Source organism: Dermacentor albipictus, chromosome 4 (genome assembly GCF_038994185.2).
Source record: "Dermacentor albipictus isolate Rhodes 1998 colony chromosome 4, USDA_Dalb.pri_finalv2, whole genome shotgun sequence".
Taxonomy (NCBI): Eukaryota; Metazoa; Arthropoda; class Arachnida; order Ixodida; family Ixodidae; genus Dermacentor; species Dermacentor albipictus.
Genome location: NC_091824.1, coordinates 138226433 through 138238690, shown reverse-complemented (window position 1 = coordinate 138238690; position 12258 = coordinate 138226433). Strand labels below are relative to the sequence as shown.

The 12258-nt window shown below is 43.2% G+C and overlaps 2 protein-coding genes across 8 annotated transcripts in view; one reads left to right on the top strand and one right to left on the bottom strand.

Moving 5' to 3' along the window:
* Nucleotides 1-12258, top strand: part of LOC135895812 (glycoprotein antigen BM86-like) — a 236882-nt gene that overhangs the window by 85660 nt on the left and 138964 nt on the right. Inside the window, exons 1-2 of one of the 2 annotated variants that reach the window (XM_065423996.1) lie at nt 4811-4939; nt 9079-9139. The exons of the other annotated variant lie outside the window; for it this stretch is intronic. Of the exons in view, the coding sequence (XP_065280068.1) occupies nt 9138-9139 (2 nt within the window). The 5' untranslated portion in view covers nt 4811-4939; nt 9079-9137. Of the gene's footprint in view, nt 1-4810; nt 4940-9078; nt 9140-12258 lie in introns of those variants that run through there. 2 annotated transcript variants of the gene reach the window in all.
* LOC135895815 (latent-transforming growth factor beta-binding protein 1-like) overlaps nt 1-12258 on the bottom strand; it is a 40590-nt gene that overhangs the window by 10012 nt on the left and 18320 nt on the right. For 5 of the 6 annotated variants that reach the window (XM_065424009.1, XM_065424006.1, XM_065424008.1 and 2 more), the window contains exons 3-8: nt 9133-9237; nt 8225-8347; nt 6211-6339; nt 4820-4951; nt 3943-4055; nt 2597-2649 (exon numbers count right to left, since the gene is read on the bottom strand). In XM_065424009.1, coding sequence (XP_065280081.1) covers nt 2597-2649; nt 3943-4055; nt 4820-4951; nt 6211-6339; nt 8225-8347; nt 9133-9237 — 655 coding nt within the window. The remainder of the gene's footprint in view (nt 1-2596; nt 2650-3942; nt 4056-4819; nt 4952-6210; nt 6340-8224; nt 8348-9132; nt 9238-12258) is intronic. The other variant, XM_065424007.1, reaches the window with a different exon arrangement.

The following is a 12258-nucleotide window of genomic DNA, read 5'->3' as shown; positions in this document are numbered from 1 at the left end:
TATCCCGCAAAGAGTGCGCGTTCGGGCCAAAGAAAGAAAGAAAGAAAGAAAATAGAGTAAATTCGTAGTAATCTTCTGCCCTCTCCACCCTGGAATTGTGTCTGGGATTTTTATAAATATTAAAAATCACAGTTTGGCCGGTATGCTTTAGACGAGACAATGAGGCCGACATGTAACTGCCCCGTCTAAAGATTGCGCTTATTATGTAAGCAAGAATGAACGAACTAGCGCAGCAATATATTCTATTAACGAACATGGCAGAGCATACGTACACTGCTCAAATTTCAACACATAAAAGAAAGTCGAGGAAACTCCGAAGATACACATAGATTTTGCAACATTCGTTTTGCGTGCTCCCTACCTTTCCTGCTCTGGTTTGTTCTCTCTCTTAGTAACCATATGTAATGAACATGGGGCTCTATGGGGCTTCGTTAGTTAATAAGTAAAAGGTACATCGCAGTGGAGTATCACATTGTGATACACTCAGTGGGACACTTGTCATCCGTAATTTTACAATCGCCTTACTTTGGCTCACTGAAACCGTTCTAGTGGACGGGGAAGTGGTCTCCCCACGTAAGCTTCTCGCATTCTTTCTTAAAATTGCACGGAAGCGTTGCTGGAAAGTTTATATGCCTTTGATCTGGGTTAACTGTTCTTCCATGCTTGTTATTCTAAAGGTTTTAGCTTTTCTGATTAACGAGACAGAAATGTAACTTGATTCAGCTGAATTGATAAAGCAGTCTCTGCCAACAGAGCTACAGTAGGTACTTCTTTCAACTGCAACGAGAGTACCTAGGTTCATGAGCCAGAGAAATACTTCTTTACAACACGTTTCTTCATTCTGTTCGTAATTCCATTCAAAACTGCTACAATACTAGCTGTCACATTTATATTGATGGCTAGGCTCTGTCATGATCAAATTATCTGGTATTTTTTGGTGGGTTGCTTAGTGTGTCTTAGTGTCTATGCCACGCTCAGGCGCCATATTTCAGCTACGCAACTGAACTATATCTGCTGCATGCATATTTCTTTATATACAAAACCAAGATGGTAATTATTTAGTTCTATGCCACTAGTTTCGACTGAATGTGTAGTTAGATAGCTGGTGCAGTGCGACAAAGGCCTCAAAAGAGGGTCATATGCCAAGTTTAGAAAGTTGCTTGAAGAGATAAAACGAGAGATCCCGAACCAGGTTATACATCATTGCGATAGACATTATATGGACACTCCAGGCGCGTATCCGCCGCCGTCGTCGCCATCGCCGAGATGTTCCATACAAAGTCCAAGTGCGATGACATCATAGCATCACGGCCGCGCGCCATGTGCTTTGGTACGAGTGAAGCCTTGCGAGTGTGAGCCGAGGGTGGTGGCTCCATCTCGCGCGCGATAGGGAGGAAGGCGAGGAAGAAGCACGCCGTATTCCATCGCAGGCAAGACACCAGAGGAAGGGGGGGGGGAGAGTTACTCTGGCGGCGGCTGCGTACGACGCGGCTGTGCGGGCCCTATCTTGAAAGGGATCTGTGGTGGGTACAGAGCCTAGACACGCCAAGGGCTGATAGCTAATGGTATCTTCGACTGGTCGCCTGTATGCCCCGAAGCAGAGTCGGGTAGATCGGTCGTTTCCCGAGCTCAAAGGTAGGGGAGAAGCGCGCAAGCCGAACGTGCGACTTTCTCTCGGAGGAGGAAATTGCTGATGCGAAACCACGTGACTACTTATTACGTCCGATGTTTCGCCTATCCAAAGCTCCCGGCGCTGCCGGAAAAACCGGCGGACGTGCCGGCGGGACGAACGTTCGTCGAGACGCCAGCATGCAGTGGCCTAGGTTGCCAAGGTTACGGTGAGCCGTCGCCAACAGCAGCGACGCGACGCTGCGATGGCGTTTCAATCTCGACTGCTCCGACGACAGGGCTCGGGGCGCCTCAGAGCGCTCCAAAATAGAGGAGAGCAATCGAGAAGAACCAGCCGAACGCAGGGCGCGCACCCTCTTTCAACCAGCCGATGACAACGCCGCTCGCGAGAGCGCTCCAGCGTGCTCAGAAACGAGCAGCCGAAGATAGCATTAGTGTGCGCTGTGTTCTCGCAGCTTAGTTCGCGTTGAAGCGAGAGGCAGCACGAAAGGCAATTCACTCACTGCTACTGCCGCTGTTCCTTCCGCCAGCGTTTTGACAGCGAGTGTCCGCGGTCGTGGAGTGAGATGTGTTCGTATTTGCCTGTGCGCGCGTGGCACCATGTTTGTTAATTTAGTTAGTGAGTAAATGTTTACAACTTTATACGGCTGATGAATCTGCTATCCTTACGTCGTATAGCTGTCCAATAATTTGCTATCGCACTCGATCCTTCACCTTCTGGGCGAAACTTCGGCTTGTCTGACATCGCGAATAGTCAGAATATAAGCTTCATGGCACCTGCTGAAGACTCTTTTCTGGGTTACCGTGCATAGTCGAGTGATTTGCATAATGTTTCTCAATAAAGAAAAGAGTACCTTCATTTCTCTCTATAAGGATATCCGCTTAATCCTCAACAACCAAAGCATTAAGCTTTTGGACGGACCGTACTTGCTATTTTAGTTGATTGCGGAAATGCCATTGAACTTACCCGCATTCCAGCACTGCAATTTTCGTTAGCGAGTTTCCGTACAAAATCTTCATCTGCAAAAAAAAAAAACAGAAACGAATTTTCTGGTCGGTACGCAGGGCCAGCAACAAGCTTGAGGCAAATCGGCAAAGCTTCTCGTTCTTAAAAAATCCCGCTCGGCAGCAGCCTTCGCTAATGTTCGCTGTACCGAGTGGAAGGCACCCCTAGGAAATACTCTAGCATGCCAACTGATCTGTGATTACTAGTCCAGGGAAAAAATACTCAAAATTTCGCGTTCGTAAGATTTGTTTCTCATTGACTAGGTGCATTAGCTAACAATTCCTTCAGTAAAATGATTTTATGGCCCCCTTTTTTACGACCGCTGTAGGGAACGAACTGCTTTGTGAATTGTGCTTACAGTCACAAAACACTGTCGTAAGTGTAGTCGTCTACAGGCCATCGCCGCGTCGAATATATGGCCATCCTGCTGATCGCCTTTGCGTAAGTTCAAAGCGTTCAAACGTAAAAAATGTTTTGCGCACACGGGAAAAGTAAATTACCTGTGCACATATACAGCGGCTGAACAGATCGAGCTATTAGAAAACTAATGACAATGTAAGTGTGCAATCTGTTTAAAATTTGAAAGGTCTGCGCCTTGTTACCACGTACACAAAACACATTCTGCACAAAATTTCAAGGGCTGATAATCAGGAATGCACTTGTCGCCACGCGAATGATCATGTACAGCATCTCCTGGTAGAATATCCGCGGCACGACACACAGAGACAGCGCTTAGCACGTGATTTGGTGACATTAGGTCGCAGGCCCTTCAGTCTCAGGAAGATCTTAGGTCCCTGGCCAACACACTCATTGCAAGGACGAGCGATACTAGCCCTTCAAAATTTATGGGAGCGAGCTATATTCTCGGAAACTATTGAGCAGAGTGTTTAAATGTGATAAGCACGTACGATGTCTTTTCACCCCACTTTGGCGACTCCAATGCCTGGTTTAATGTACCTTCATATGAATCTAATCCATGCTTTCACGTGCCCTAATTTCGCTTTAACTTTGTGACCGGACTTTGTGTTGCTGTGTACTTGAGTTGACTTTCAGTTATAGTGTAGCATTAGTGTACTTATGTGACTGGAATTTGTGTTGTTATGATTTCATTGTTTTTATTATGATATATTCTTTTTTAAATCCCTATGTGAAAGGCGCAGCCGGCGCCAATTAACGGTGGCATGATCTCCAAGATAGAATATAATGAAAAAAATTATGCGTTTAAGATCTTCAACAGCTGAGAACAGAACTTTTTTCAATGAATTCATTGTCACAGCGAAATGTCTGAAACTAAAATCAAAACTTACAGCGTCGAAGACATTTTCCTCCCATGTTGTGTCGTTGCAATGTTCCTGCGTTTCACTGTGTTGGGATACTTCTGGCTGCACTTTGAAGTTTACAGTGAGTTTGAATGCCGCCTCTAAAAAAAAAAAGAACGATCTTCATTTATCACTATCACTATTATATTACCTAAACTCTGCAGTAAAAATTTGTTTCTTTTCTTGGAAACAGCTGCGCGTAAAGTTCTTTGAAACCAATGAAAGTTCAATGGATGAACGAAAAGTCACGTCTTAACAAATGCACGTAAGGTTTGCGTCAGAAAAGTGCAGCCTGCTGGAATGATATGGGCGGTTTGTGATGGAGTTACAGTTGCCGAAATTGCATGAAGCTTAGAATGCGCAGAGGCGTCCATACATTGGAACCTGGGTAGTTTAGGTCAGAGTGCTGGTACGAAGGATTACACCAACTTCTGCAACTGTTGCAGTACGGACACAGAGCGAATCAAAAAAAAAAAAATCCCCCTTTTTTTTTTTTAGTATTCACCTTAAAATTCACCTTAAACTTTCACTGCAACTCGCGCGACATTAGAAGGCATAATTTAACAGTGAATGTCAATAAACTTCTTTACACCTCAGTACTTCCCGAGGCACAGTTAAGCTATACCATTAGTGACAATTATTTCTAATGCCATGTGTTATATATCATTTTGTCCTCGTCTGTAACACTCTGCAGCCCGCAATTATCGGTACTGCGATCGCTAACGACATTGTAATGGCGATTAACAGTTGGTAGAATAGCTCCGACAATGCACCTCGACGTCACTACATGATTCTCCTCCCAATATATTTTATGAGTGACGAGCAGACATGTGCAATACACTGTGCCAATTACAGCTACACCCACCTGGTACGCAGTGACCGAGACTAGAGTTCCATTGGAGTAGAGGAAGGCACACGCACGTCTCCTTTCCACTCTGCACCGTGCACCGACTGAGCGGTGTGCTGCATTCGCGGTCTTTTTCGGGTGAGCATTTTTCTGAAATTCAGCACGCTCAGTTAGCAAATGCCAATTATAGTGAAAAACAACGATTTATAAGAAATGTATTTAATTGTTAAACACGGAACATATTGAATTGATGCCTTGGGAGGCGCCATAAATGCGACACAGTACTCGCATAGGCCGAATACCACGCTATATCTACGTCAACTGTAATACCACTACAATGGTTCTAACAATTGTAACACAGAATTACTCACAATTTTGTCTGCGTGAAGAGAGGCTTAGTTATGGGAACAGTTAACAATAAGCATGCATGATGTTCGTGAACTGAATGGACTCCTGGTAACGTACAATCAAATGTGCAGCGTTCTTTCATCGTATGCGTTATTGAAAGCTTTTCTTTTTTCCAAAACTGCAAATTGTCATTTCTGTTCGATATGTGTACTGCCCAAGGTATATATTAGCGAGCTTAGCTAATAACCTCGGCACTATATAAAGGTGAGTGATCAGGTTTGCGTTGGTAACTTAGTTGTAAAACAGTTGCTAAAACTTCTGTATTGTCATTTTCTCAGGCCGAATTCCCAAGCATTCAGATTAGTAAGAACGATTGCTGGTTGGCTAGTAAGAACTATTCATCGTAAACTTCGCTAATTTTACTATCACTATCACAATTAGGCGGCGCCTGTTCTCATGAAATGTTCAAGCGCAAGCATTGTTGCGTTATGAGCAACAGCGTTATGAGCGTTATGAGCAGCCTGCCTCGTATTATACAGGTTTTACTGTAAACAAACTAGTGCAATGAAATGTCGGCCACAAAATGCATGCTCTATTCTTTTGAGAGCTCCGCATGGAGACTTGGTTTTGAACAATGCGTTGCGTAACTTGACAAACGTCAGCTGATTAACCTCCCGCGAAACGTTACAGTTGAACGCGTATTCATAGAAAAACTTTAATGAATGGCTTCCAGTGACGACGCGCGCCCTGAACGCTGAGCTGGTTTTTATATTTTCTTGACACCTGTGTCGATGCACAACGCCTGTGCACTGTGCAGCGGTATATTAAGATTTTCTGTAGCCTGATAAATGAACTTGTAGCTGTACCGGTAGCAAAAAAAAAAAAGGAACCAAAGCGACTGTACCGTCCCGACCAAACTGGCTGCGTTGTTTTGCGAAAACGTGACCCATTTATTAAAAGTGCCGTTGTCTTACGCAGGGGTGACATCTCTGGAAAGAGTATTTAACTACGAGTAAAGAGACACGCACGTGATATCAATATAAATGTTTTTTCTGACGTACCAGAGCACCGGTCTGCAAGCTCGACTGCGTTTTCTGGGCACGTGCACAGAGCTTCCGCATCTAGAAGAACGCATTGACGCCCTCTTTCTGCGCACTTATTAACTTCCTCCTGGGTGCAGTTTCTGTTCGCTGAAATGTAGTAAGAGAAAGCTTGAAGACCACGATCGAACATATACCCTTTGGCAATGGTGGTAATAACATTGACACAAAGTTAGCAACCTAGCTATCGTATTCGTAGCGCAAGAAATGACAACACGCTTTGGGGAAACTAGTTTATCTACAACGGGGCGTAGACGCGTGATTGCTTTGAAGAAAGAAAAATGCGTTAAGTATTGCACAGACTCGTCGCAACTACGGCTGTGTGCAAGGAGTCCTCCCTGAAATCCAAGGGTGGCTGAGCTTCAAAGAGTCTTTTTCTAATTTTTAATTGGATACGTTGCATATTGTGAGAATTTAGGGAGGAACAGTGATGCGGCACTGAAGCTTTGGCATGCAGGGTAATTACTAATACTACCTGAATTTCTGCTTATTATTTCAACTGTCAGTTGTTTATGTGAGCAATACCTAAAATTAGGTAGAGCAGTGCCGTTAGCTGGCGAATAGATATATCACGTTCTTAAATAAAATATGCTTCCCCAACAAATCTTACGGAATCAGGTGCACTAATTCTGTTTTTCCAGTCAATTTTGTCATTACAGCTTCATCGTAAGAAAATCACATTTACACGAATTTGTTGTAAATTATTAAGCCTATCGCACGTAAAGCTTGCTAGTGCTAGTATTGCTAGAGGCACTCTCAAGTACTGATAACCGCAAATAGCACTCCACGAGGAGTGCCGCTAAGTAAACAGGAAGCGAGAGATGCAAGAGTTGAATCGCTCAATAAAATTTAAAAAAAAGTAATAGTAAAAAGAAGCTTGAACCTGTGAAACAGCAATAGCCGACGTCATCAAGGTTCTGAGTAGAATTAAAACGTGAATGAGCATGTATTTAGAACAGCAGCAAAAACAAAGGTGAGCTGACAACCAGCTTAATCAGGTTTTTGGGATGTCGGTCAGCTCGCAGAGATAGATCGGTCGCTTTAAAGTAATTCTTAACAGATGTGTTCGACCAAGATACTTCAGACATGGAAAGATCGACATGTCAGGAAAACTTAAAATCCCTGTTTTCAGACCTTTGGTTAAACAGCGGCTGAAATTGCAAAAAAAAAAACTGCTTAATTGTTCTGCGCATCATATTATTTTCGTGAAATATAGGAGCTTCAGGCCTCAGTGGACAACCACTCACAATGCCCTTTCGAACGCATATTTACCTGGAAGTATGCTAAAGGCGTGCAATTTCCCTAGCTTAAAGCAACACAAATGACCAGATGGCGCGCTTCCCAAGCCACCGCAAAACAGAAAAAGAAAGGAAATACCACAAGAGGAGTGAGGATCACTTAAATGTCAAATTCCTATTATTCCAATACTCTCCAATAAATGTTGCTACGTTTCTCAATTACTGCATGGAGCACTGTAGCTAGCTGGGCGAGTCGGTACATCTTCATAACTATTACGCACAGCGCGCACTATATATAATACGCTGACGAATAGACACGAGCGCTGACTCGCGACAAAATTTTTCTTGTGTTTAAACACGTATATATAGGAAAACTCACACATGCGTACACCCGCGCATCAACATTCCCCTAACCAAACAAAAACAAAGCAAGAAATGCAGCGATAAAGCCGATAATTGAGTCCGATAATTTCAACGATTAGATGTGTCTAAAAAAGCTTTTTCTTTGTTGTGTAGTTGCGAGTGACGCCTGGCTTATGCACCTGTCACCCCCTTTATTGATTAGGTAGGGCTCTGAGCATTCTGAATCACTGCTTTCTAAACAAGAATATCCGGTCAAAGAATGTTATTGCTATTCTCGATTCATGGTGCTGTAAAAGTGCGTGTAAGCTGATTTCAGCGCGTGTCAACAATAGTCAGTCAACCCGTCCAGCACTCATTCAAAAAGCGGCACTTACGGTGACAAGATCCATTCACAAGTTGTGCTCCGTGAGGGCATATGCAATTGAAGCTGGTCTCACTATTGCTTTGTTCTAGCTGACCGCCGCTGTCAGTGCAATCTTTCGCAAGCGTCGGGTCTGCTGAAAAGAATAACAAATGAAACACTGCAATACAAAAGCGCTGTGCTGCCGACAATACTAATGAACTAACGCAGAGAAGCGAAAACTAGTTAATTTCCAATAACAAATTCAGTGTACGATAGAGGCTCGTTCGAAGCTCGCTGGCCGGCATTATGGACGCCAATAGGCAAGCAGATTTTTCCGCAGCACAATCTTTATGACGGAAAGAAGGACGCGGTCAAGCCATTTTTTTTTCGTACAGCAATCTATTTCGCGCTAACATTAAGATTGTAACAATGGTATTATTAAGAATATGAACATTAGGACTTGAACATAGAATTTAATAAAGTGGACGTCGAATTAGTAAAGGTTTGAACATTTTTGTACACCCATTGTTGCAGATGAGTGCACACTAATAAATGGTCTGTCTATCTGTCAGTGTCAATCCTAACTTTGACCCAGTGTTGTGCGATGACCTGCAAGAATATAAAAGTGTTTGACTTTGCATCTAAGGGTGGGTTACAACATTTCCACATAGTTCAGGCTAGTTTTCTTTGTATTTTCATAGCGTCAGAAGCTTCGGAGATCAGTAGCCAGTGTATATGATTATAGGTTGTGTGTGACGCTTGCACAAAATAAATAATAAGGTTTAATAAATGAAAGCGCACCAATTTAAGAGCGCATCCAGGTCTCACGTCTAAACGTGGTACTTAAGCCATACAGAGTAGTGCACAATGCATGGCTCATTTCAGCGGTGAACTCAAGCAAGAACAAGAGTATGCGTTGACACAGACAGGAGCCCCTACCTTGAATGTGAGTGCCGTTTTCATATTCGCACCAAGCTTCGCTGGAACCGTCATCGTCGACACATGTTGAACGCTCGCACGTGTGTACCAAGCAAGACGATACATCTGCACATAGAGAGGGACAAGTATAAAAATGCCAGTCATATGTGGTGCCAAAAAGACCGGTGCAAAGAGAATGAATCAGCCTGACCGTAACGTCGCAGGAACGCACACAGGACTACAGCCCCCTTTGTACCACACTTATGAGCGGTGCTCAAGTTTGTAGCAGCGCGCAAGCAGTGCCTCAGGGCAGACTTAGTGTTGCCTCCTTGCTGCGATCAATAAATGGATTTGGAATGAAGGGCTAGGCAAATCCTTTTTAGGGTTTAGCGTTAGGCAACCCCTAACCTGTAAAGTTGGTGATGATACTCAGAGAACGTAGGCTATAGTTCACAAAGGATTTCTTACGGAAATGCCATTTGTCGAATGGCCATAATTTGTGATTACCGTGAGAACGCTGCCTGGAAGAACAGGGCTGCATGTGTGATAAGCTTTGCGAATACTGGCTGGTGGCCTGATCGACCATATTTATTTATTTATTTATTTATTTAATTTCTTAAAGTGTCCAAGGACAGCTTTACGCCTTAACATTGGTACACTTGTGTTACACAATTGAAGTAAAAGTTATATGTGAAATCGATACTTATTAGCCGCTCTATAGTTGAGTAGAGCGCTTTCAAATTGGTAACATTTTTAGGCATATCATCAAACAGCCGGTGACATTTTCTAATTCTCCCAATAAGAAATGAATCGGTAATACATTGTCGTACATATCTTATACGGTATGGTGCAATATGTTCACACAGCTGTCCTCCCCTACGTCTATTATTTATATCAAATTAGTGTGGCACAGGAGTACAGACTGCTACAGACACACTTATGTGCTCTAAACGGCGCTCAATAATGAACACGTGGCGCTCAGAGCATCGAGGCACGTGCATTGACACGATCGTGCTCCTGGCTGGCTCACACTCCAGCAGCCCGTTATTTTGCAACAGCGTATACAGACTAACATGGAAGTGAGAAAATCGACAGAATCTCCGTTAATAAAGTTGAAATGTAAATACACAAAACGTATTCTTGATTACTCACTGCATGCTTGAAAAGATATGCTCAAGAAGCTAGGTGCGCAACTACTAGATGCAAGAATTAGTGGGGAGCATCTCCACGTCATGCCGGTTGCAGGTGAGATAGAACTTTTTTTCATGGTTGAGCTCATCAACATTACCATTTTTAGGCTATCCATTGCTGAAATAATGCCTATGTGATCTAGAAATATCCCTCACCCCCTCCACCCCATCTTGTCTCATTTCGCTTCACTCTATGCGTGCAAATTTTCTGGAGACGGGCGAATATAAACTTTTTCAAATGCGAGTCATATACGAATATTACGTATCAAATATCGAATTGAAAAGCGAATAGTCAAACGCACACGCGCATATTTACAGCAGAAATATTTATGTTGGTATAATTAAATACAACGCTGTATACTGGTCATGTAGTGCAAAAAATAAAATAAAGAAATAAATAAAAGACAGCTATCAGCCACAAAGGATCATTTCTAGAGTTTAAACACAAGATCACTAATCGTCATTGCAAAACTGCCCGAATTGCCTCTCAATAACTCTATATCCTGGCTGCAAGGAAGTTTTTCTAAAAGCGACGACTATTGTGTGTCTAGCATTCCCAAAACGCAAAAAAAAAAATTGTTGCCGAAAAGAGATCAGTCGTGTAAGAGAACAACAACAACAAAAGAATGCTGCTGAAGGACCTGTCTACCGTAGACACGTCCTAAAAGGCTTCTTTGCAAGGAAAACACAAATACTGCTACAGTAGTAGACTGACACAGACGCTAAACGACCGACTGCAAGTTAAACTATTGCCGTGTCAGGTTTCAATGTGGCACTGAAAACAGAGCGTCCATTACCCAGTTTGTTTCTGCATTGCTTTGAAAACTTTCGTCGGTGTCTCAGTTCCAACACTTTTCGATACAGATGCACATAGCTAGAGTGCAGTAATATTTGATCCATTGCTTGCTTTATTCGCCTCGTCGCAGTACAGTGTCACAGGAGGCAGAGGGAAAAAGCCGTTCAAATGACGGCTCGAGGAGTCCTTCACCCCCTTAGTCAAAAATGAGAGCAGCTAAACGTAACGCCCAATATCGCAGTGCTGTATTTTAGGTTGCACATTGTTTTAAATAATGATCAAGCCATAAAAACAACGCTGAAAAACATAGCTAATACTACAAAGGAAACCGCTGCAATCTCCTACACTTAAATAAAAGACTGAATAGTTTATGCAAGAAAGAACTGCTAAGTCTTCTGCACCTAAAGAAGTTAAGACATAGCTTATAGAACAGAAGGAACCCCTAATTTTGCTACACTCAAATGAGACACATCTGTTCCTTTGCTAATGTTATGATTCAGAATTCACGAAAGAGTATTCAATACGTATTATAAGCTTAGAAAATTTCAGAGGTGTACAAGTATTCGACTTTCATCGCAGCACCTATAGTTCACTGCCGTACACGACTGCGCTGCCTTTCGCGTCTCTACTCGGCCACAGTTCTAGCAACGGGTGCTGTGCCTGGCTTGGGTGCGGGATCAGAAACACAGTAATGGCATCAGTAAAAAAGAAACCTGGCTGTGGAAGGAAGGAAATGTACGCAGTGAAACATGACTGGGGGCACTGGTGAAAGATACTGCATGGGGCGGCATGAATAGCAATTTCAATGATACAATAAAAACAGCAGAATAATTATCCTATAGTGCAAACTAATTGAAGTTATATTGCGCAGAGCACTACTTTAGATGTCTTCAAAGGCTGAGAAAATGAGCATTAATAGGTCGTATTGCTCCACAATAATAAGTCTTTTTTTTATTGCGATAGCTAGGCGTATTCCTGCCGTCGCCGTGAGGTTTCATATAAATTCTAAGGGCGATAACATCTTCCCCGCATGACGTATGCTGTATTTGCGATTGAAAAGGTGTGGGGGTGAGCCGGCGATCGTGGATCAGTCTCGCGCAGGAAGGGAAGCGGGGAGGAAGCGCGTCGTTTTCCGTCGCACGCTAGGCTCAGGGCGCAGGA